The sequence below is a fragment of the Onychostoma macrolepis genome, chromosome 12 (genome assembly GCF_012432095.1).
Source record: "Onychostoma macrolepis isolate SWU-2019 chromosome 12, ASM1243209v1, whole genome shotgun sequence".
Classification (NCBI taxonomy): domain Eukaryota; kingdom Metazoa; phylum Chordata; class Actinopteri; order Cypriniformes; family Cyprinidae; genus Onychostoma; species Onychostoma macrolepis.
The window spans coordinates 20,686,979-20,713,459 of record NC_081166.1 but is presented as its reverse complement, the minus strand read 5'-3'; the positions used below and the strand labels follow the sequence as shown (position 1 = coordinate 20,713,459).

Below are 26,481 nucleotides of genomic sequence, written 5' to 3'. Positions count from 1 at the left end.
ATATATTTGCATACCTCTGCGCACCCTGTTCGTGCAGACAGGATACGTCATCAGCGCTTTCACGCAGACAGAGCGAGAATGGCAGGCAAACATCAACAACCTGATCTTCCTTCCTGGTATTGTAGTACTTTTACTAACTGTGCTGTAAAGTTTTCTGGTAACACTTTATTTCGATAGTCCACTTTAGACATTCTACTAACAGTAAGTAACTTTGCAACTACATGTCAACTAGCAGTCATTAGAGTATTAGTAGACTGTCTGCTTAATATCTTCTAACACTTTATTTTGATGGGTCCACAACATACAACATACTGACTATGAGAAACTTTGCAAGTATGTCAACTTATTCTACTAACCCTAAACCTACCCTACTGAGAGTTAGTAGACATGTAGTTGCACATTAATGAGAATTAGTTGACATGTAGTTGACATTTAGTTACAAAGTTACTTATAGTTAGTAGAATGTCTAAAGTGGACTATCGAAATAAAGTGTTACCAGTTTTCTCACCGGTGAATAATATGATGTAGCCCAATGCTGTTCCCAGTTCCAGTCCTCATGCCCCCCGTCTCTGCATATTTTGCATGTTTCGCTTAGTTAACACACTCGGTTCAGATGACCAGCTAGTTAGAAGAGATCTCCGTGCATGAACTGTGTTCCGATTGTCATGCTCCCTACACAGTGTTCATTGCTCCCTACTCCCTGAGCAGGGAAAATCCGTTTATTTCACTTCAGAACATTCACTAACGGATTTGCGCTGCTCCTCACACACAGACGAAAGAGAAGTGTGAAGTATGACATAATATACCTCTGTAAATAAATACAATTTAAATTCAGGTCTGGCACACTTTAATGCCCTTTGTATGGACCATAAATGCTCGCTTTGAACTGGAATCATGGCGGAATATCTGGTGATGTCCACTTCGCAGGGCACTTATGACTTACGGTCGAAAAGAACAACTGTCGGACATGATAAGATATACATATGAAATGTGCAGAGCGGGGAGGGCTCAAGGACTGTAATTGGAAGTACTGCAATCCGTTGATGTAGCCTATTTTAGTAATTTATGTTGTCTCTGGCTGCTCTTTGAGCGTATGTGCGTTCAGGGGGTGTGGCTTTGGACGGCGATTGCAAGGAGGGTGGGACGTTTGCTTTCAGTGCTATCAGGCTAAAGTTAGCATTTTCCGAGATCTCCTACTGCACCTTTAAGACATGACCAACAGACAGCAAAATGTTCACTGGGTCAGCGGGGTTAAAAAAAAATAAAAATAAAAAAAAAGGTGGAGAAGAAAAGCCACATGTTAACTGCAAAAGAAATAATGTGAAGAATTAGGTGTAAAACAATCATGAACCATTTAGTCTCCAGCACCACCATTTTCCAGAACTGCAAGCTACCTGGAGTCTCCAGAATTACAAGGTGTCAGGTTCTTAGAGACTTTGGTTACGTAAAGAATCCTAAAAAAAAATGACCCTCACTTAATAAGAATAACATGTTGAAGTGTTGTGAAATACATGAAGACTTTATTTTTTTTTTAAAAAGTGCGCCGGCATTTTTCAAATTAATGACGTTGTTTACGGCGACGCCAAGAATTGTGGGTTATCTGTAGTAGCTAAGGATACACCTCATGCATCCTCCAAATTCCTGTGAAAGAAGGTCGCATTCGGAGTGTCCTACATGCGTTTCTGAAATGAGACAGCCTCGATGACGTATGCACCCTTCGAATGAGACCTCCGGAGGACGCAGCCCAGAGTCCTACACGGGTCCTGTTTAATAAACCCGCACCCGCCCTGCACCCGCAGTAGTTAACCGAATACCCGTTATCCGACAGCAATACTAATTTAATTCCGAACCCGACCCGACCCGTTTGACATAAAAACCGCGACCCGAACCGCACCCACATTAAAAACACCTTTATTTTATTTTTAATGTAACAAGCAATTAACAAGTCATTCTGAGTTAATGCGTTTAAAAATTAATAATAACATTTAACACGCGCAACCCATCAAGTTAACAGAGAGAGAAAGCAACATTCAGCATGTAAACAATATAAAACTACTGCGTACATCTGAACAATCTATTGTAAACAGGTCTAAAGGGCTTAGATTAATAAGCCAAATATGAGCTTTTCCTTCATAACCTATAAAAACAATTAACTTTAGGCTGCATAAAAATATGTAGGACTGGCAGCAGTGTCGAGAGAGAGAGAGCGCACAACATCCAACGTGTAAAAACAATATAAAACTATTGCGTACATGTGACCAATCTATTTTAAACAGGTCTAAAAGGCTTAGATTAGTCAAATATGAACTTGGAGGGCTCCTATAGGCTAATCACAGACACAGAGGCAACACAATAAATATGATACATAATAAATATGAAACGCTAAAGAGTTTTATAAAAAAAAAATAATAATAATAATAAATAAAAATAACAGTTTCAATTATTAATTTCGAAATCATAGCAAAAACTATTGGAACACACCCCTCAATTTTAACAAAATTTTAACAATTTGACAAAAATATTAAATAATTGTTAGCGTTTTTATTAGTGCACATTAAGAAGCCTTAAGCATTTTTCAGTTAATTAAACATTGCATTAAATAAGCTAACAGAACAGTGTTAGGCCTATTTTAGAATGAGAAATAGACTAAAGCTTTTATTCAAACTGCGAATAGATTAATTACAAAAAAACGAGCAAAGAGCGCTCCCTTTAATATAATCACTAGACCTACAGCTGTCAATCAATGTCAATACAGCTGTCGACTGACTACAGTGCTCAGTGTTTGCAAATCCCGCTGTAGAAGCCCGGTCTTCAGACTGAGCGCGCAAACACAAGCACGGGACAATTTGAAAGGAGCTGCCTATCAGCGTGTACTGGATTAAGTCGAAATAGTCTTGGTTATAATTGTACCCGCAACCCGCCCGTGCCTGTCACCAGTTGACCCACACCGCACCCTACACGTCAATATTATTCCACCCGTTATGTCAATTTTTGCGGTTCACCCATCCGCGTGCAGGACTCTGACGCAGCCTTCTAAATAAGACACAGCTCTTGCAATGCCAGAAACAAGTTGCTGTTCTGGAAAATGGTGGCACTGGAGACTAAATGGTTCCTGATGGTTTCACACCTAATTCTTCACATTAATTCTTAAAGGGGTCATATGATGTTGCTAAAAAGAGCATTATTTTGTGTATTTGGTGTAATGCAATGTGTTTATGCGGTTTACGGTTCAAAAAACACATTATTTTCCACATACTGTACATTATTGCCCCGCCTTTCTGAAACGCGTCGATATTTACAAAGCTCATCGTTCTGAGAAGCGAGGCGTGCTCTGATTGGCCAGCTATCCAGTGCATTGTGATTGGCCGAATACCTCAAGCGTGAGACAAAAACAATAAAACCCGTTACAAACAAGGCATTTGTTGCATTCAGTGTGGTCGAGTCTTAACTTATATAAAGAATATCTCTTTGGTTTTGAGACTTTAGTCTTTGTAACTTCAAGGATCTTATCTATGCACAAACAACTTGTAACACTCCAATGAGAAAGGAAAACTTGAAATCGCATCATATGACCCCTTTAATTTTTTGCAGTTAAAGTGTCTTTTCCACCTGTTGTTTTTTTGACACCACTGCAGTGTTGCCAACTTCTTTCAAAGAAAAGTAGCTAAAGCCAGTTTGAAAAGTCGCTAAATGTCATTAGATGATGTCATACGCTAATTAGCATATTCATGACGTCATAGCGTCATATTGCCTTTTACATTTGTTTGTCTCTCTGTGCTCACATACTGTATTTTAATGCAGCCAAATTCTCAATAAAACTGTTTTCATTTATATATTTTACTGTTTCTGTTGTCAGACAACAGAATAAATATGAAATAGTGACTGAAACGCGTCCCTTTAAGACTACATAACCAGCTCTTCCTAGACATTAATCTGCACAAAAATCCTGATTTATAATTGAGCCGTCGTCTGATGAAATCAAATAATACACACAAGATAAGACAAGACAAAGACGATTCCTGTGCTGTGATTTCGGCTATATGTAAGGTTGGGTATTGTTTGAATTTTATCGATTCCAATTCCGCTTATCGATTCCAATTCTTATAGATTCCTAGTTTCGATTCCAATAAGATAAAATCCAATATAAAAAAATTAAATCAAACATTTAGATGTCAAACATTTATTCTGTGTCTTTTTACAAAGCATTCTGTTGCAAAAATCAGCAGCCTACAGAACACTGCAAGAGGAACTTTGCCTATGTTTTTAACAAAAATACCACAACAAAAACAACTAGATTAATATAAATTTCGGTAACACTTTATTTTACGGTTACACCTATTAGTTGCTTATTAGCATGCATATTACTAGAATATTAGCCATGTATTAGTGCAAATTAAGCACATATTAATGCCTTATTCTACATGACCTTATTCTACATCCCTAATCCTACCCAATACCTAAACTTAGGTATTAAGGTTAGTACCTTACTAACTATTAATAAGCAGCAAATTAAGAATTTATTGAGGGAAAAGTCGTAGTTAATAGTTAACAAGTGTTACCTTTTCTAAAGTGTTACCTAAATTTCTAATATTAAAGTGTTAAAGACAAGTAAACAGTCAGTAATAAAATAGGAACAAACAAATCAATTAGCAATAGCATAAATAAATACAACTGAACCAAATTTCAGGTAGAGAAACTGTAGGCCTAATTAAAAGTTTAAAAACACTGCATAGTTTTCTTTTCATAAATAAAATATAGATTAATTTAAGTTATTAAATATATTCAGTCAAGATGAGTGAATGATTTTCTTCCGTTCTTTGATTAGCATTAATGACAGGCAGTGCGTTTATAGGCTGCTGTCTCTTTAACACCGAGCGCACACAGATCTCAAAAGTCTGTACACGTGCGTTTTCTTTCTGTTTACGTTCACTTAAGACAAATACAGCTGTTTTTATGATGATATACTGACGTAGTTTTCTGCATACTGGTCGATAAATATGAAATAAGTCAGCTCTGGCCCGGAAACAACCTTTTCTACAGCGGAAATGCACGGAACGGTTCGAGAACAGACACAAACCGGGAACCTGCACCACGACCACTCTTCTCTGTTCTCACGTTTGTGCTTCAGAATCGAAACGCACGTGTCTTATCGAATACCCGGTTCTCGGAAATTTGGAATCGGTTCTAAAATGGAACCGGTTTTCGATACCCAACCCTAGCTATATGTGCATGTAAAATAAGAGAAGCAACATAATATCTATATTAACTGAACACACTGATCCTCTCAGCCACTCGCTGAACAGAGCAGATGCAGAGTGTCACATGTCTGTCTGTTCCTAGCCCTCGTCTTCCTTATTTGGTTTAGTTCCTGTCCTCATTAGTTAATCATCTGTCATTGTCTCCACCTGAGTTTAATTACCTTGTTTGCTCGTCTGTTCCGTCCTCTTTATAAGTCCTCAGTTCTCCCTGGTTTTTGTCAGTTCTACTTGTTAAATAAATGGAAATAGTGTGTTGAAGCCGTTTCGTCCTCCTGCCTTTTGTTACCCTCCCTTCTGCTATCACCACAACCACACATCCGTGACAGAAGAACTGACCGAAACCGACTATGCTGGCAACGGAAACCAGGCTGTGGAATTTACGGCAGGCTGGCCGGAGATTGGAGCGGTATGTGGAGGAATTCTGCGAGCTAGCCCATCAGCTGAGCTGGCGCGATGCCGTTCTTGGTGCGTACTTTTTGCAGGGGCTGGACGATGATATTATCCGATGCGATCTTCCTTCCTCAGACTTTTCCCTGAAAGAACTCCTAAATCTGGTACTATGGCTAAATGACTCCAACTTCGATATTTACGAAGTTGTAGAACCCCGTCAATCTAGTCGTCCAGCCCATGCAGAAGCACGCCGCATCGCTCCAGCTCACCTAAAGCCCGGAACCCCCACATACCGCGCAAATCGCTCGGACCACCTGCCCGACCCCGAATATCCCCAAGTCCTCCTCAACACCTCCATCATCCTCAGTTCGAGAAGCACGCCGCGAGGCACGGCGATCCCGCCGAGAAGCACGCCACGAAGCACGGCAATCCCGCCGAGAAGCACGCCGCGAAGCACGGCGATCCCGCCGATAAGCACGCCGCGAAGCACGGCGATCCCGCCTAGATCCAGCCCCCCTTCGCCTCCGCTGGTCCCGTCCAGCCCCCCTTCGCCTCCGCTGGTCCCGTCCAGCCCACCTTCGCCTCCGCACTTCCCTGTCTCCGCGCTGCAAGAGCGCCTCCCAGAATCCGCGCTGCAAGAGCGCCACCCAGTGCCTGCGCCAAGAAGGCACTTCCCTGTCTCCGCGCTGCAAGAGTGCCTCCCCGAATCCGCGCTGCAAGAGCGCCACCCAGTGCCTGCGCCAAGAAGGCACTTCCCTGTCTCCGCGCTGCAAGAGTGCCTCCCCGAATCCGCGCTGCAAGAGCGCCTCCCGAGTCCGCGCTGTCCGAGCGCCCCCAGGAGTCCACGCTGGCCAAACGGCCCCAAAGGTCCAGACACATACGGTTAGCCCCGAATTTCGGCCTTAAAATTTTGGGGGGGGGCTATTCCCCTGTGTCTCCTGCTCCCAGGCCTCCTGACTCGCCTAGGCCTCCTGACTCGCCTAGGCCCCTGACTCGCCTAGGCCTTCCAAGTCCAAGCCTCCTGACCCGCCTAGGCCTTCCAAGCCCAGGCCTTCCACGCCTCCTGACCCGCCATGGCCGCCGGAGTCCCCAGACCCGCCTAGGCCTTCCAAGCCCAGGCCTTCCACGCCTCCTGACCCGCCATGGCCGCCGGAGTCCCCAGACCCGCCATGGCCGCCGGAGTCCCCAGACCCGCCATGGCCGCCGGAACCTCCTGATCCGCCCTGGATGCCTCCTCTGTGCCCTGTGTCTCCGTCCTGTTCCGGCATCCAGGACGCCCACCCCCCCATTGGTATTGTTACGGCGCGGGACGCGCCTACCGGGAGGGGGAGGTACTGTCACATGTCTGTCTGTTCCTAGCCCTCGTCTTCCTTATTTGGTTTAGTTCCTGTCCTCATTAGTTAATCACAGAGAGAGAAAGAGGTACATGTGCTAGTTGCTTTTTTGGAAAAAAGTCGCTAAGGGGGTCTGAAAAGTCGCTAAGTTGGCAACACTGCCCCACTGATCCAATGAGTATTTTGCTGTCCAATGGTCATGTCTTAACTTTGCAATTTCTGTATTGCATAAGTTTTGAATATTTCTCATGGGGATTTAATAATTTTTGACTTTTCAGTCGGAGTTAAATCTCTTTTTTGGCTCATTTTAAATGTAAACGTGTTTAAATGTCTAAAAGTAAACGTGCCTAATAATTTTTCACACCTGAATAGGAGTTTTTCACTTCCAGGCTTCATTGACAATCATATATTACTTGTAAATTATTAAATACAAAATGAATAGTAGTTATTAAGATTGATATGGTTTGGAATTGGTAAAATGTGCTTGGAAAAAAAAAATATGATCAGAATATCAATGTGCATAATAATTATGCACACACTGTAGATGTGAATCTGGCTCATGATCGCTGTTACATGTAATCTTCTCAGCGATCTTGTCCTGTCACTCTATATGCGCAAGTATTTACTCTGGGTTCTTACTGGCCATTCACACACAAGATGCCTTTGCGTCTAAAATGCGAGACGCAGCTCTCAAGAATAGTTTAAAAAATAAGCGCAGCACAGAATGTCTACTCCACCCCGTTGCCGTCAAATGCAAAAGTTGCCATGCCAACCAGCTACTGTAAACAAAAGCTTGAAATGCTTGCCCCACCTCCGTGGTCTTCTGATAAGTCCACTGTTTTGGAACTGACATTGATGTCTTTCGGTTTCAATTACTTTTCGATTAATCGTCCAGCCCTATTATAGTTATACAAATTATAATACTGATATGCAAAAATACTCGACAGAACAAACTCCCATATTATTAAAAACAACATCCTAGAAAAAGTAAATAAATCAAATAATTGTTGTTCTGTGGGTGTTTCTGAAATGGTGTCAGGTCATATGAGAATACGCTCTCTATGCTTACTTATATGATTTACATTGTAACACATAAGTGTTTGATTTATAGAGAATGGGAACGTGACGTCAGCAACGCACGGCATTCTGGGACTTAAGGACACGGACACGGACGCGGATACTACAGTAGAGACTGGGCAGGGCTTGAATTTTGGTGCGGGATTGCGGGGATTGCGCATAATTTAAACCATTCCCGCAAATTTAACTTTTATAATGCAAGAAATTCCCGCACAATATTTGCATAATCTCAGATCAAATTATGAAATACATCCACAGCAGCGAAAAAAGAAATCACCGGTTCAAACAGTCCGTCTATAATTTAGAATTTAATTCCACAAACAGCGCTGCACCGGTGTTCTCTGACTGTGGCTGAGTCCTGCAGCATCGGCGTGCTCTCTGCGGCCTGCGTCGCTCTGATCTTAATATTCTGAGCCGCACGCAAATGCAACTGAAAACTACTGCGTGCTACTATGAAAAAATATTTATTTTAGATTTGCAGAGTTGAGTAATGTCACAGACATATCTCATGAATCCTTTCATAAACGAACAAAGTAGACACAATGTAAATAAGAGATTCATTATGCAGTGTAGAGAGCTTCGTTGATTATAATGGAACTTTGTGAGATCGCGATGAACTAAGGAGAGTGACATATTTAATGATTATTAAGGGAGTTTGTAAATGTGATATTGATTTAATACAACAGTTCAGTAAACAAGAAGTTAATATTAAGTGACTTACATTGTCTGACTATAACACTGTTGCCTGATTTTGCTCTATTTCCTCGATGAAAATAGTTCGATGAATCATAGCCACAGCTGAGCCGCTGCGCATCTCCATTCAAACACAGCGGTGTCTCCTTTATGAATGAAAATGCGTTTTAAACGAATCTAGTGAGTCAATGATTCAATTACCCATTCATAAAGACAGTCACTTCCTTCATTCCTGAATGAATCAGCCGTTCAAACTAATCAATTTAATGAATGATTCAGTGATCAAACCAGTGACTTGTCGCCACCTGCTGGCAGTTTGTTTAATTTGACGTATCTTTCAGTTATTCAAATAATTGAATATTTCTATAACCTATTCAAATTGTATATTTAAAATATTAATCTCAACATGAATTTATAAATTTAATTGCACTCATACCAACTCTGAGGCTCATAAACGTCTGAAGATACACCTACAAGCCACTTTTGTGTTCTTCTGCTCCACCTCTGTACAAATTAATTAAATTTGATTGATATCTTATTATTCTTATTAGAAATTTTAAAAAGCTTATAAATATGTATTTTTAAAAATTTAACAAAAAAGATGACATACTTTTAATAAAGTTAGAAAAATGCCATAAAAATAAAATTCCCCTGTAAATCACTTTAAGGAGTCAAATATCACCCTGTAATGGGATGGCTAATTTTTGATCATAATTTTTGATTAAACATTAGAAAAAAATAATTAGCCCATATCTTAGAAAGCTGAGACATTCCTTCATTCAGAAGGCATAAAACTGAAAGCAACTCAGAATAATGAAACATTAAGTGGCATATATTAGTTGAGTTCTTAATGTCAGTTTGAAGGAGATCATGATGTGTTTTGTATAAAATAAAATAAAAATTAAAAAAATAATAAAAAAAACAAAAACAAAGTAATTGAACTGGAATATATGAAATACACTGATTCTGAAAGGCATTCATAAATAGTTTTAATACAGTTCCTAATGTCAATTTGGAGGAGAGCATGAAAACTTGTTAAGCTGTTTTAAAAACCATACATTAAAATTTGTAGACATAAATAAATGAAGACGATGTAATTTCAGAGCTGCATTACAGAGGGTCATATTAGGGTGATATGATGTGTATTGATTAAATACAACAGGGGTCGGATTCACAAAACATTCTTAAGAAGAAATGTCTTCTAAACTGTCATTTTCTTCTTATTTTTTAACTGAAGAAAAAAGTTAACAATATTTTGTATTCCCAAAAATTCTTCTTAAGAATATTCTTATCTTTTTTTCATAAGATTGTTCTTAAGACAAAATTTAAGAAGAATTCAAATTCTTCAAAAGAATCTTCTTAAAAATCATCGTAAATAACTTCTTAAATTTAGGACAGCCCCAGACTTGTCTTAAATCCCAAACAGTAAGAATTATTTAATACATTTATTGGGTTATTTCAAATTAATTGTTATATTTAAGCATTACAACAACATTTGCTACATATAATACATAGTAGGACTATTAATAGGGATGTGCACAAGTTTTCTGAAGTGACAGCGATGACTGATAATATAAACAATGATCGGTCATGATTAGCCTGTGTGTGACGCTACTTTTTGCTGACTTCAAAACTCAGTAGCAACTCTACAAAAACGAGTCAGATAGGGAGCTTTAATTGGACACTTTTATTTTAGCTTATAAATACGACAATCTTTGGCAGTATGCAGCGCAGACACAAAAACACAGCACAAAAATGAATGAAACAGATCGCTGCTGCTTGAGACAGGCTGTTCAAAAACACGCCGCATTAAAAATGTGAAGCTGAGTGCCAGTCAAAGTCGCGACAAAAAGAGTGTGCGTGCTTATTATGATTATTAGGGTAATCTGCAGGAAGCGCAAAAAGACAAAGTGTGAGTTTATCAGTGCGTCATGTATTCACTCAGATAAAGACTGTCATTTTCTTCTTAAGAAAAAATTATGTTCTTAAGAATATATTTGAGAACTTAAGAATTTTTCAAGAACTGCACTTAAGAACATTCTTACGAACTTTGTGGAAATAAATTTCTTAACTTATTTCTTAAGAAGATTTTCGTGAATCCGGCCCCAGTTCTCAATTCCAGTCCTTGCGTAACATTTCACCCGCTCTGCATATTTTGCATGTCTCTCTTAGTTAATACACATGATTCAGATACCAGCTCATTAGAAGAGAGCTTGCATGAACTGTGTTCCGATTGACATGGTCCCTACACAGTGTTCTTTGCTCCCTACTCCCTGAGCAGGGGAAATCCGGTAAAGTTTACTTCACTTCAAAACATTCATTCATGGATTTGCGCTACACCACCGCCTGCAGCGTCTTCACACACAGACGAGTGTGGCATAATATACCTCTGTAAATAAATACAAATAAAATTCACATCTTGCACACTTTAATGCCCTTTGAATGGAACATATACGCGTTTCGAACTGAAATCATGGCAGAAAATCCTGTGTTGTTCACTAAACATCTGGGCCCGTATTCACAAAACATTTTATCTTACAACTAAAAGTTCTCCTAAATAGCAGTAAAAGTTTTTAGCAAAGAGTTTCAGGATCTAAATAAAGTTCCGGGTAAAAATTTGCCCCTCAGAAAGTCCCTGCTCATGAAGTAGTACTTTATGAGCTAGAAGGTCCAGAACTTTCAGGGGTGGGACTTGGGCGCTGAACATGTTGATTGGTTGAGTTCACGCAGCATTGCATTTCAACCACCATATATTCGCATAATTTTTTTAAATATTACTGCTATTGTGTCACGAAATGTAGTTTTAGACTATTTACCTAATCTTCTCGGTATTTAGACCACAATGGAAACGCAGAGAGCAACAGGTCTGGGGAAAAAAAGTTCCTGGGACAAATGGTTCCAGGTAATTTCAGTGGAAAAGCGGCTTAATTAAAGAAGTATATGTTCAGCTAATTGTCAGCCTCTTACATGTATGCTTCTTGTAAACAATTAGTTAATATGCATATAAACAGCCTTTTAATTAAGAGTACAATAATCATGGCTGATAGTAAGACATGCAAACGTAAAAGAAAACCAAACTGGAGGCAAGAACAGCTGTTAAATCTTGCCCACCTGGTTAATGAAAACAAGGATATAATCAAAGGAAAATTTGGAGTTGGGATAACCTCCAAAACTAAAGGTGATCCCTTTATAAAAGCTCATTATCGTCAAATATTTCTAAAATGTTTACGTTCCGAGGCAGATTGCTGGCAACAGCCATTTTAGGATAGTTTGTGGCTTGGTCTAAGTGCCTTAGGAGTCCTCTTCACTACTCCTAACATTTCAGATTTAGGAGTTAGAGTTAGCGCTAAAACGCTTTGTGAAATACTTTTAGAGCAAAAATTTTGGAGTCTTGAATTTAGGACTGACACACCCATTATTTTTAATATTTATTAGCTACTTTTAGCCTTAAGATGCTTTGTGAATAAGGGCCCTGAAGTGATTAGAGAATCATACTAAATATGCAGAGGACTGTTATTGAAAACCACTGAAATACATGATCAACTGGCTGAGGTCAAGCTATAGTGTGTTTATTTTGTCTGGCAGATATATCAATGCCACCTGGTTATTAAAAACTGCAAAAGAGAAAGCAATTTGGTCCTGTGTGTGGTACGATAGAAGGTGGCCATATGATTTCAATGAGTGTGTATCATGTTGTTGTTGAATGCGGCAGGAAGATTTTTTTAATTTTTAATGAGCCGAAAAGAATGCATGACACAACTCTGTTTATCAATTTGCACTGGCTACCAATAGCTGCTCGCATAAAATTCAAGGCATTAAATTAATGTTTGCCTACAAAACCACCACTGGCTCTGCACCCCTTTACCTAAATTCATTACTTCAGACTTATGTGTCCTCTAGAAGCTTGCGTTCTGCAAGTGAACATTGCTTTATTGTGCCATCCCAAAGAGGCACATACGGAGCCCGGCATGTCACCTATAGGAGAAAAAAAAAAAAAAATCCGTCCCCTCAGTTTACTCACAAATTCTTAAACTGTTCCCTCGGTTTAACAAATCGTGCCCACGGATTAATAAACGGTACCCACGAATTTCCAATCCGTGCGCTCAGATTTTGTAAACCGTACCTTTGGTTTTTGAATCCGTACCCACAAATTCATAATCCACACGCACGCTTACACAATCCATTCCCGCAGGTTTGTAAACTCACGGATTTGTGGCCCCGCCCCCACCGGCAGATTCAACCAGGCCACTTGTTTAGGTGCGGGATGCACTGTATTGTGTTTATTATTTTTCATAGTAGCCTATAAGACCATGAGCCGCACTCACAAAATAGTCTTCTTTTTAGCGTTTATTTTACATTAATCACCAATAGGATAAAACACCACCGCCTGTGTTTTAACCTATAGCCTAAAATAAATGCTAAAAAGAAGAATAGAAAATATCCTTAATTTTCTAAAAAAAAAAGATATAGTTTCAAGAGGAGAAGGTAAAAAGCAATACAAAACAAATAATGTACTGGGTATGTTGTCATTCCCATGCTCTCTAACTGAATGCAATGTTATAATAGGCCTAGTTATTTAATAATAACATTAACAGTGAAACATGCATCTAACTCTGGGGGAAAACGCTTAGTATAATAAAATCACCAAAATAAGTCTTTGTGTTAAGAATGAATAATACACAAACACATTTCCAAAATGGTAAAAGGTTATTTAAAAAGAAAGCATTCATGAATTATTTTATGATAAACATTTTACTGTCTTAAGTGCACTCATTTATTTAGCTTATAAATAATAATAATGATAATAATCATCATCATTACAATAACTATTATTTTATTATTAATTTTATTATTATTATTATTATTATACATTTAGGTTACTTATGCATTTAGAAGAAGATTTTATCCAAAACGACTTACAAAAGAGGAACAAATAAGTCAGTCACAATGCCAGGTTTATTATTAGGGCTGGACAATAATTCGATATCAATATGTATCGCGATATATATTTTTTCAATAACGGTGATATGATTTTTAAAAACCTTTCCGATATTTCGATATACATAACTAGTGTTTCCTATACATTGATTTATTTGTAGCGTTTGACTTCGTATTCACATTAGTGATAGAAACTAATCTTTTCATATAAGTTTAAATTAATTTTTACATTTTATGGGCAATTTTACCTTTAAAAAAGCCTAAAAGTGTGCATCTTTTGAATCAAATTGTTACATTTAATCAGTCAGTTAGAATAATAAGACATTTAGGCTGTTACCAAACAAATGAAACCAGTATTAACAAAATTAATCTTTGCAGAAGTTGCATGTGAAGTGGCATTTACACACCGTTTAGGATGTGGAGTGCTTTAACCTGCAGTTACAAATGCATAATATTTTGATATTTTAAACACAAAACATTGAATACTGATATTTGAATTTATTTTAAACTGAAAAGATACTTTGAATATAAAATTAAAATCGCCAGTAGGTGGCAGCAAGTCACTGTTAACAAGTGAGTCATTGCAACTGAACCGAATCATTTAAACGGTTGATTCATTCAGGAAGGAAACAACATCGCCATGTTGCTCAGAGACGCAAAACAGTGCTGTAGCTGTTTGGAATTATTTTTTGTTGGCGAAATGGAGCAAAAACAGGCAGTATGGTGTCTAAAACGTAAGTCTCTAAATATGAACTTATTGTTTATCGAACTGTTGTATAAAATCAGTATCACATTTGTAACCATGCTTATTTTTGAAGAAAAAAACGGCACTCTTCATGTGATTTTAACCATTAACCATAAGAAATGATATATATACGCATTTTCTGCCCCCGTATCTTGAATTTTGTGATCACTCTTAATGCATTTTATTAGACTGAATCATGCAGTGAAAGAACACACTCTAAATGTGCACGCGCCCTAGTCTAGACTTCATCACGTAATGTAAGCGTGCACTCCTTAGGTGTTCTGTTTGGTTTTTGCAAAATACTAGATAATGTCAAATTGCACATCGTTAAAACAACAATTACGATATTATCGCAGACGATATATATCGCACACCCCTAATGCAAATACAGACGTTTTTCCTCTGGTGATTTGTATTTGTTGTCATTGTAAGCTACTTAGCGTGTCCCTAAACATGGCGGCGACTACCAAGAATGCTGTGCGCAGTGACAGAGTCCCATTCTTTAGTATTTATCATTATTTTATAATACTACCACAACACTAAGGGTGTGTATTTTGTAGTGCTGGGCGGTTTACCGGTTCATACCGAATACCGGTGTTTATTTTTATGATATGAATTCAGTGTTTCCCACAAGATTTTGTGAGACTTGTGGCGGCAGGTGACGTCACATATCAATTTGCATATTTATGACGTCATTGCGTCAAGTTTGCGTTCAGATAAGTTTTGGCACTTCAGATCTGCTCTACTCTGAATGGTCACATACTGTAATACACAACTGAATGCCCAATAAAGCTGTTCACATTTACATATTTTCTGTTGTCATACATAAAACAAGTATAAATAGTGACTACACGACCCATTAATACTACATGTTAACCAGGAATCACTCTTACTATACTCCTGCCAATCAGAGGCAGTAGGGCGGGTCCATTCCTTTGCCAACAGGGGGAAAAAAACACTACAGGTGACGTGACACAGATGACTCGCAGATCCCCACCCCACCAATTTCTTTCTTTTTTTTTACATATCTACACGATTCACGTGAATGACCTATTTCAAGGTGAAAACGGCGAATTTCGCCGAAAGGTGACAAGTTTGCATCCGTTTTTAGAAACAACAAGTGTTTACCAAAGTGCTGTTCAAGCATGAATAAGACAATATCACAAATAAAATGACAAAGTTTGAAATATTATAGGGTAGCATCAAATAAAATACAAAAATAAAAATAGCAGCTCTCACACAGTGTTAAACGCCAGATTTTAGAAGTAGGTTTTTAAGCTAGACTTAAAAACAGTAAGTGTTTGGGCTTTTCTAACATGTAAAGGCAGATTATTCCAAAGTCTAGGGCCTGCCACTGCAAACGCACGGTCACCCCTGCTCTTCAGCCTTACACGAGGGACAACTAACAGTGAATGGTCAGCGGACCTAAGTCCGTTAACAAACGAGCTGCAGCATTCTGAACCATCTGCAGTCTGGTGAGGGAGGCCAGACTACTGCCTACATTAAGTCCATTACAGTAGTCAAGACTGGATGAAATAAAAATGTGTATAATTCTTTCAGTCTTTAAAAGACTGAAAAGATTTAATCTTAGATAAGGTCTGATAAAATCAACATACATCTAACACTAAAAAGGGACTATATGCGGTGGTTTTGGGTATATTACTGTTTTGTCTCATTCAGCGCACTGCCTGCGTCTGAGTAACAAACTATGAGCATATTAACAGATGTATTATGTTCATATTTAAAAGTCCAAACAGTCATTAAGCGACAGGTACTTGGAAATGCTATTTTGTACTCATTTATTGACAAGTCTGCTGCGGTACGGCCAACTGAATGCGCTGCTTCTCTGCCGCTCACTGCACAGAACAGACACAGAGAGGGGGCGACACTGCACCGGGAGAGTCAGACCTCGCGCTCGCGGGGCAGTACTGGCAACATCTTTCAACTGAATGAAAGCTAAGTTTTTTTCAAAAAAGTCGCTAGGTTTGTCAGTATGTACCTTTTATGGGGGAAAAAAAAGCTGCTAAAAGGGTCTAAAAGTTGCTAAATATAGTGCAAAAGTTGCACTCATGTGTGAGATGCGGGAGCTGGTGGCAGGGGGCAGTGGGTATTTGTGGCGGTCGATGTGAATATTGTGGCTGGCCGGCACAAATAAATCAACGTATGGGAAACACTGTGAATTTTTAAAACACCTCAATACGCATGTCGTTTAAACAACTTTCGGAACGTGACACTGTTTGAGAGGAGTCCCTTTTCAATGTTGCACTGTGGTGAGGACACAGCTGTATGTGTTACTAAGCATGAAAGATTGAAAGCGAGAAATTGAACCTGTAAAACTAGTAGAACGTGATGACAGAAGAACTTATCCACATTGACTGCCACAAATATGCACCACCTCTGCCATCAACTCCCGTGTCTCACACGCACAAGCGCGAATTTAGCACTATGCTTAACAACTTTCAGACCCTTTAGCTGGTTTTTTTTTTACATGAAAGGTACATACTGACAAACCTAGCGACTTTTTGGATGAATCTTAGCTATCGTTCAGTTGGAAGATATCGCCAGTAATGCGCCGCAAGCATGAGGTCTGACTCTCCCAGCGCAGTATCACCTCTCTCGGTGTCTGTTCTGTGCAGTGAACGGCAGAGAAGCAGCGCATTCAGTTAGTCGTACCGCAGCCGACTTGTCAATAAATGAGTACAAAACAGCGTTTACAAGCACCTGTCGCTTATTTTAAATTCTAATATTGAATTATTATATTGAATGTTTGGAATATGAGCATAGTTTGTCTGTTAATATTAGGGTTGGGTACCAAACTCGGTACTTTTAAGGGTACGGACCGAATTGCGTCGGTACTACCGAGTATCGATTCACATTAAATCATTCGGTACCTGAGAAAGCATTTGGGCGCATAGGAGAGAACGACAGAGAGAGAGACAGACAGACATGTCACCCCCGCAACTCTTTAAAACACAACACACAGGGCAAACCGAAATGTTCTGAAGTGTGCTTACATTTCTAGGGTCATATGGTTTCCGCGAAAACGCGGACAGGATGGCGGAGTCCATTCATAAAAACGGAATTCACTCTATATCGCGGAATGTCACGGAATTCGTAAATTTTTGGATGAATAAAAGAAGGTCTGTCACTTAATTGGAATCGCGATATGAACTATGTGAATATTAAAACGCAAATAGAAGATTGAAATATGAATCCTGCATGTTCCGCTAGCCTCGATGTGTATGAATGGCGGAGACGCGGTTTTGTTTACTACACAAATACTGAAGCACACGTGAACTCGCAGTGATTGTCGGACTCTGCATCTCACTAACGTTACATGATGATATGAACACATGAACTTACAGGCTGTAAGAGTCACTTCATGAGAATTTTACCGTTTCATTTGAGAAAACTAGCATCATATCATACTGTATACACACAGAAACTTCACGGCAACCTGTCAAAATAAAAGTGCGGTTTAACATGTGACAGAAATATATTACTCTTGTATTAATTTTGTACAGTATAATGTTCGACTTTATATATTCTATTTACTGACAATTTTAAATAAAACAATTAAATGATAAAAATAAGTATTACAACCACATTAACGACTTAATTGTTGAAAAAAAATATATATTATTAACTTTTTTTAAAGGAATATTCATACAATTTTTCTACCATGTATTAATTTTAACAGTAAACCTCTGTTTGTTTGCCAAAAAATAAAAGGGTTTAATTTTCATTTGATTAAAAATAAATAAATGTTTCATGCCTTCATTTGATTATCAGAAAAAATAAAACAAGAATTTCTGTAAGAAAAAAATTGTAGGGCCCTATTGTTCAAAATGTTGAAATTGAGAGTTTTGGACTTATTTTTTCACTGAAATAAATGTTTTTGTTATTACACAGAGAGTAAAGTACCGAAAAAAGGTACCGGTACCGTACCGGTTCAAATGTGAACGGTACCCAACCCTAGTTAATATGCACTTAGTTTGTTACTCAGACGCAGGCAGTGCGCTGCATGAGACAAAAAATAATATAGCCAAACCCACCGCATAGCCGCATAGCTTTTTAGTGTAGATTCATGTTGATTTTATGAGACGATGTTATGATTATAAGTCATGACATCAGGAAAAAACTTTGAAAAACCAGGAAAAAAACTTTGCTTCAGTAAATGGTGTTTCCTCAACATATAACAGTAGGCTGGTTAAGGAGTAAAGTGAGAGTGACTCCTGGTCAACATGCATTAATGGGTCGTGTGGGTTTAGTCACTATTTAGTGTGGAATTTTTCTACAATATTCACTCATCATGACAGTAAAATAGGGCATTCTAAGTCAGTCAATCTAGTATTAACTAGATTTCCTCTCTCAATCAGTAAAAAATGTGGTTAACGCCCAAGTTAATCAAGTTAATTTTGAAAAATAACATGATACAAATTTTTGGTCATACCGCCCAGCATTACTATATAGAAAATTGTCTCTTCAATTAAAGTCGGAACAGTTGACAGATTTATCTGTGATACTAATGTACAGTACCATTAGTGAATTCTACTGGTAAGTGACCCATTCTGAGCTGCTGCCAGTCATCTCCTCCTTTAGGAACCTCAATGTTACAGGCCAACTCCAGGATAGAAACACCCAAACTAAAAGTGAAGAAATAAAGACATCTCTTTATACAAACCACAATATAACTGATTTAGTTCTTACTTTTGACATTTAAATATTAGGGGTGTAATGGTACACAAACACGACAGTTTGGTAAGTACCTCGGTTTTGACATCACGATTCGGTATGATTTCGGTATAGCAGGGAGAAAAAAACTAAACATAAATAGTTTACAATTAACAACAGAGCTCAAACCTAAATTGAATTACTATTTATTTTTAACTATAATAATCAACACTCAAATTTAAAAATTGTATGCAAACATGTATTTTTTTTTTTTATTATTAACTTATAAATTATACATTTTCTATTTGTTGTTGAAATATAATTTACAGACTCATAACTTGTTTCATAAAATATTTGTTTAAACATATAGCCAACACTAAATAATTAAGACATCAATAACAGGTAAAGTAAATATAATGAAATAGGCCTATAGTCTAATATTTTGCAAAATGCACTTCATTAGACTTCATTTATCTTGCAAATAACAAGCTGTAGACACTGATGACTTGCCTGAGGTAAATGCAATGCTATGTGACATTTTCTTTACAAGCTATTTTAATGACGTCTTTCCACGGTTGAAACACTGATTGAGCGATTACACGAGGAGTGAGATGTTCATTCATATATATTTCACGTTAAAACTAGTAATAAAGATGAAGGGGTGATCAAGCTCATTCGCGCTCTGTGCTGCCGTTAGAACAGAAGCGTTATATACGGTGATCTGTCACACCACATCAAAGAGTGTCAAAACGGCACGTATTGTCTGAATTTCCTGAAAAAATGGAACAATTTGTTCGGTACACCTGCGTAGCGAACCAAATATGAATACGAATATGTGTACCGTTACACCCCTATTAAATACAGTAGTCAACATATGAAGTGGATCAAAAAAAGTGAAAAATCTAAATCAAATTTGTCCTAAGACAAGAATGCATTTTGGATTTGATCTACTTCAAATGTTGACTACTATATAACTAAGTATAACACTCACTAACCTAAAGATGTCTGCGGCAATCCCATACTCTCCTCTCAATAGTTCAGGGGCCATATATCTGGGGTCTCCTTCCTGTAAATCAACCTCCTCTGCCTTAATTTCTCTCTTTCCTTCTATCACTTGTTTTCGGACGTCTGTAGGAAGCTTGATCAACAAGCCAAAGTCTCCAAGTTTGAGCCGTCCAGACTTTGTAATGAAAATATTTGCTGGTTTGATGTCCAGGTGGGCAAACCCATGAGTGTGCAAGTGGTCAAGTGCTGAGAGCATGTCACACAGGTATGTCCAGGCACTTGTCTCACCTGGCACAACACACAAACTTTGCTTCAGTACCATACATCTGCCATACAAAAAAATAGTTTTTCTTGTGTAGTGTGCTCTTTACCAGTGTGAAATGGTGTTTCCTCAACATATAGCAGTAGGCTGGTACAGCAGAGTTCAGTCTGGATGTAGAGGTGACCAGCCTCCTCCCAAGCTGCAATGAAGCCCAGTATGTACGGGTGTGAGTGCAGTCCCTCATGATTCCAAGCCTCAGCAATGCTTCTTGCTCGTTCAACCTCACCACGGAAACGCTGCACTGAACGTTTGACAGCATACTGACAGCCGTCCAAAAGACTCACCACCTGACAGACATGACGTTCACAGTATTAGTGTATTCGTTGATGATCTTGAAATTGCTTTGTCTTGAAAAATCACCATTATCTGAAAATGCACTTATTTCATGTGTATCAGTTTCTGTGTACATCTGTAGTTCACATTTACGTAAAGATATTCTAAGTCTAGAAGTCTAGTTAGCATTTTGAAAAATAGATACACTTACTTCAGCTAAACCAATTTTGTGTAAAAATGCCCAGACATTTGGCCTGAACATAACGAAATACATGGATATAGAAATATAAAGGTATGCTATTCCATATACAGCCTCAGATGGCATCTTGCATGTCTCACCTTGAAAACTTCACCAAAAGAGCCTTGTCCAATTAGACCCAGGTTGGAAAAGCACTGGTCGAAAAAGGTCTGGGGACGGGATGGGTTATACACAGAGCGAGGAGGGGGTGAATCTATAAGCGAGCGTGACAGGGGTGTCCATGGAGTGGGGCAGTGGTGGAACACTCGACTAAGCGGAGGGCATCCTTTAGATGGAGGCCGTGGTGGTAAAGAATGAGATAATGGCCACGAAGGAGACAGGGAGGAAGATGATGAGGAAGAGAAGGGAGGTCTCCGTTTCTTTATTGAAAAGGACTGCTGGGCATGAGAGAAATGAGTGGGTAGAGGGAGAGGGGTGCTGACTACTGATGTCTGATGGGGAGCCGACATAGGAAATGCACAGTCTAACGTTGCAGGCTCAATTAATTTTCAGAAGATATTTCAATTTAAGGAACTGGCTTGCTGATGCTCCACGTCAATATGCACTAACCTATAAAAGAACACAAGATGGCATGTTAATCATTATAGTATAAAACGTAAAAACAAAGAAAACCAAAATTACTTGCACTGATAAGTTAACAATATCATTAAAGTACCCTTATAAAAAATATTGTGAAAAGTAAAATGGTACTTTGATGGTATCAGATGGTATTGTGATATATACTGAATAATGATCATTACTAAAACATGGTCATAGCATGGTATTTTTGTGAGCAAAAAAAAAAAAACAGATTGGAAATTGGGTTTTCTTTATGATAACCATAATGCAGGGCTCGACATTAACGCTTGTCCGCTTGTCCGGGACAAGTGAATGTTTTGGACGGGCAAGTGAAAGAGAAATTTAAAAAAATAATAATAATAATTTCAAATATCAGTATTCAACGTTTTATGTATCAAAACATTATTTATTCTTTTGTAACTGCAGGTTAAAGCATTCCATGTCCCTCAGAGCTGCATTAAACAGTGGGTAAATATATCCCACTTCAGATGCAGCTTCTGTTTCTTCTGCATTGCAAAGATGAATTTTGTTGATACTGATTTCATTTGTTTGGTAACAGCCCAAATGTCTTATACTAATTGACTGATTAAATTTAACTAATTAAAACTTTTTAAATTTAAGTTTGAAAATGATGAAAATTATATATAAGTAAATATTAGCATTTTATTTTTAAGTTTACTATAAAATAATTGTATTTGTATTTAATTCTACCTTTTTATTTTAAAATATAATAGTATTATCACACTTTATTATTTTGTTCATTATTTAATTTAAAAAGAAAAATCTAAATAAACTAAATGTGTTTTGTATAACTACAATAAATAATTATATTTATAACTCAATTTAACTTAATTTTTTCTCTCCGGGCAAGTAACTTTTATACTCGGACAAGTAAATGACAAATTTACTTGTCCGAAGGACAACCACATGAGAATGCTTAATGTCAAGCCCTGCATAATGGTTAGCATTTAACAATTTTTACTTTTATATTTACATTTACATAGAACACTAACACCAAAGTACATCAGAAGAATCTCATGTGTTACTATGATAAATGCCTATTTGTCGAAACACATTTATTATCCATCATCGCAAACATCCTACGAACTCGATAATATTAGGAAATATAAAACAGTACTCTGTGGTACAAATTACTGTATCTATTGTGTAAGTTGCATTATGCCATCGGAGTAATCATTTAGGAGAATATTTTAACTAATATTTACAAAATCTGCACTACTGTACATCGACACATAATACAAACACTAACTTGACAACAGCTGATTATGTGCATTAAAATAATAGACATTAGTATCTAAAGCAGTTATGATGAAATATGAGGAATTATTGCTTATTTAGCAAGTAACCCTAAAAACGTATGTCACTCCTTCAACGGGCTCTTCCGCCACAAACACTCTTACATCTGTATTATGTTTATAAATGTTATAAATATACAAATGTTATATACCTACATTATGTTTCGCCGGTCATTCGGATATCCTTTTCTACTAATTACCCAAGCGTATTATTATTATTAATCATACTATTCGTGATATCTCGCGCCTCACGCGTTCAAATGCTTCAGGAGCGGGCAATGACGTCGCACAATGCGCGTTCTAGGTGCATTGTGGGATAGTGGAGGGTTGTGAGGTGGTGAATGGTGACTACAGAACCGCTGAAATGGTAAGAATTTTTTTTCTGTTGTTGTTGTTGTATGCTCACCTTTTATTTTTTACCCATGGGTAACGGTCTTATATAAGGTAAAATAAATTTAGTATTTGTCGTTATGTTATTCATCTTATTGTGAAATAAGCCGTAAGACAGGGAACAGCTTACTATAATATACAGTAGCTAACGTTATGTACTATATAATTTTGTGACGATTGTTCAGTAATTTCTCGCGTTTATTATTTTTGATTCACTGTCGCTGTTTGGTCGGTATTTTACAGACTGTGTTTGGATTACGGGTGTCAGATAACTCTCGAAAGTTGCCTTTTGTAAACAAGGCCGCTGGTGAATATCAATTTGAGATAAGCTGGAAGTGAGAAGTCATAATACCAGTTGCAGTCCTGAGTTCTTATTGGTCAGTAAGCGCTCCAGCCGTCGTAAAATCCACAGTTATGTAGCAGATGCTGCAGATGTTTATATAATAATCATTCCGTATCATGGCATATATTAAAATACTATGATATTGCCTTCTGATGTTCTTATTGCACCATTGTACCACGCTATATCACACTACTTAGTTGTAAGCTGTTGAATATGTTATTTTACCTTAAGTGCCAATTTGCAGTAAATTAAAATACTGTATTTTCTTAGTAAATTGTGTAGCCAGATGCTATTAAGTGTAATTAGTGTTAGATGCTGCTTATACTTGTTATTATATACTATTTGCACCTCAGTGTATTGTAGTATGTTGTAAAACAGTATGCAAGAATATTTTATTCATATTCAGTGTATGTGATTATATTTATTATAATCATAAAACAATACTGCCTTATTGGGACCTTACATGTCTCTTTCCCTAAAGCCCACCCCTACATCTGCCCCTAACCATACTGAATCTGCTGATCAGTAAAGGTGTCCCTCAAAGGGCAAGGAAAGAAGCCACGTAACTAAATGAGCATAGTAACAATATGAGCTGAACATGTTCCGGATGTTGTTCCATCCTATCTGATCAATGATCAAGAACACCACATCAAGTTGCAATTGTAGGTCTTTTAAATACCTTTTAACTTTATTTAGACTTTTTGGTGAGGGATAAGAAAAAGGTGAATTTGAACTCCTGGATGACACAGTTGGGGAATCAGACATAGGATAATAAACAGATACATTTCTATACAGGCCTGGCCCCACATACAGGTCATTGCCCAACTTTTAAAAATGTTTACAGTGGGCACAGGAATAATTATTAGTTTTTAAAGATTCATGCCTTAAATGCATAGTCCAACCAGTCAAATCACAGCATGAAGTTGTTGGAAACTGACTAACTAATCCCCACACCATTGTCTAGGATGTATTCTTAATGATCAGGCGTCACAAAACCACAATCTTCACAGACGCCAAAGAATCCACAACCGTCTATGAGTTGAAACGAATTGTGGAGGGCATCCTGAAGAGGTCCCCCGAGGAACAGAGACTATACAAGGTTTGGACTCATTGAGTCATGTTATGGAGTCATATGATGGTTATATTAACCTTCAAATATGGTAGAGTGACTGAAATAACTGGTGTGTCTGTATTTGTTACAATATTATGTGTTTCAGGATGAGCAGCCTCTAGAAGACAATAAGACACTAGGAGACTGTGGCTTCACGAATCAGACAGCCAGACCACAGGCTCCTGCGACTGTAGGACTGGCCTTTCGTATCAGTGGTGTGTGTCACAAACTATGGAACTTCCAAACAAGCTCATAATGGATCCCCATCTTAACAAATATCAATCTCTTTTAAATTACAATAAAAATGTTATTGCCAGTCACAATAATTACTTAAACAATTTATTGTACGATATGTGGACATAACCTCAATAATTTTGCATACTTTGATATAGAACATTTTCTTAAGTCACACAATTATCATTTTCATCATTTAGCATTTCTGTCACTTCCAAGTACTCAAGCAATCATGCCCATCCCTAGTTTTATCTTTGTTAGGATATTTAATTTTTTAGACATTCCCATGCCTTAATATTCTTTAAAAAATCATTGTTTTTTAAGGGTGTACTTCTTGTACTTCTAACTAAGAGCCTAGACATGATTTGGGTGACTTGTTAAATGTAGTTCCACTGTACCCAAGAGTGAGTAGTATTCAGCAGGCCATATAATGTCAAAATGGATGATCAGCCTTCGTTAGAATAAGTTATTTCTCTAGACCATTATATGATGTTTTAACAATTATGTTGTACAATTGTGAAGTTAGATTTAAAGCCTAATGAGACATTATTCATAAAGTATTTCATTCAAATTAATGACTGAACAGATATTTACTTTCACAATGAGCTTACATTTGTACATGAAAGTCTTCATTTGAAGGATTTCTTTGGGGGTAAACTGTATTCATAGATTCTGTTTTCCCCCACCATCCCTCCACAGATGATACATTTGAGCACCAGCAGGTGGAACCATTTTCCTGTCCTCCTGAACTTCCTGATGTTATGAAGCCACAGGACTCTGGCAGTACAGCCAATGAACAGTCAGTGATGTGAGCTGCACCTTGATGACTATAGTATGAGGAGTATACTAAAGCCGAGCTAGGTGTGGACTGATACATGACGTGTAGATGCTGCAAATGAACATTTGAAGTCTGGCTGCCACTCACCACTGAACTAAGCCAGTTATAAATTTCCACAGAATAACTAACAAATAAAATTATTGTTATTTATGTTTACTTTATTATCTGGGCTGACACACATTTTCTTCTCAATTGACTGACCTCATTTTGTAAGTTTCTTGTTTTCTTTGACTAAACGACATTTGAAAGTGGACTTTTTTCCTTTTTTTTTTCAAAGAGACAAAAAGTAATTGTGGTTTAATAGCACAAATGGCACATAGTGCGATTTTATTTATTTTAGTTTTCTCTTGCTTCAGTTTATGGTTTTTGTACTTGCATTGCATTTGCATCCAGACCAAAGCATACTTGCGGTTGTGTAACAACACTTGTTTTAGTAACATTCACCACTGTGTGCACTTTTGATGGGTTTGTTACATAACTACCAGAAAGAAAATGTTCTTAGATCAGTGGTCTGTGAAAGGCTGCACACTAAAAACATGGCCAAAACATGTATGTGTTGTATGTTTTACTTATATATTTAATTTTATTTTATTATGTGAAATATGTTTCTTTGAGAATGCACATGCTAACAGTTTTATAGTGAGGTAAATAAATTGTAGTTCTAGTCTTGAAGTGTAACCTTGTTTGCCCAACAAACTAGTACTGTGGTGGTACTAAATGGCT

The 26,481-nt window shown here is 37.7% G+C and overlaps 2 protein-coding genes across 5 annotated transcripts in view; one reads left to right on the top strand and one right to left on the bottom strand.

Annotated features, from left to right (window-relative positions):
* Positions 1–23,132, bottom strand: part of pkmyt1 (protein kinase, membrane associated tyrosine/threonine 1) — a 66,814-nt gene extending 43,682 nt beyond the window's left edge. For 3 of the 4 annotated variants that reach the window (XM_058793322.1, XM_058793320.1, XM_058793323.1), the window contains exons 1-5: positions 22,999–23,132; positions 21,049–21,517; positions 20,486–20,723; positions 20,105–20,402; positions 18,975–19,081 (exon numbers count right to left, since the gene is read on the bottom strand). In XM_058793322.1, the coding sequence (XP_058649305.1) occupies positions 18,975–19,081; positions 20,105–20,402; positions 20,486–20,723; positions 21,049–21,417 (1,012 nt within the window). In that variant the 5' untranslated portion in view covers positions 21,418–21,517; positions 22,999–23,132. Of the gene's footprint in view, positions 1–18,974; positions 19,082–20,104; positions 20,403–20,485; positions 20,724–21,048; positions 21,518–22,994 lie in introns of all 4 variants that reach the window. The other variant, XM_058793321.1, reaches the window with a different exon arrangement.
* Positions 23,087–26,425, top strand: LOC131550864 (elongin-B-like). The gene is made up of 4 exons (XM_058793326.1): positions 23,087–23,209; positions 24,540–24,674; positions 24,793–24,901; positions 25,620–26,425. Exons 1-4 carry the CDS (start codon positions 23,207–23,209, stop codon positions 25,730–25,732), a joined length of 360 nt encoding a protein of 119 aa, XP_058649309.1. The 5' UTR covers positions 23,087–23,206; the 3' UTR covers positions 25,733–26,425.
* The last annotated feature ends 56 nt before the right edge of the window (positions 26,426–26,481 follow it).

Coding starts and splice junctions, on each gene's coding strand:
- LOC131550864 (XM_058793326.1), top strand. Junction 24,675..24,792: donor AGGAACAGAGACTATACAAG/GTTTGGACTCAT, acceptor TATGTGTTTCAG/GATGAGCAGCCTCTAGAAGA. Junction 24,902..25,619: donor ACTGGCCTTTCGTATCAGTG/GTGTGTGTCACA, acceptor ATCCCTCCACAG/ATGATACATTTGAGCACCAG.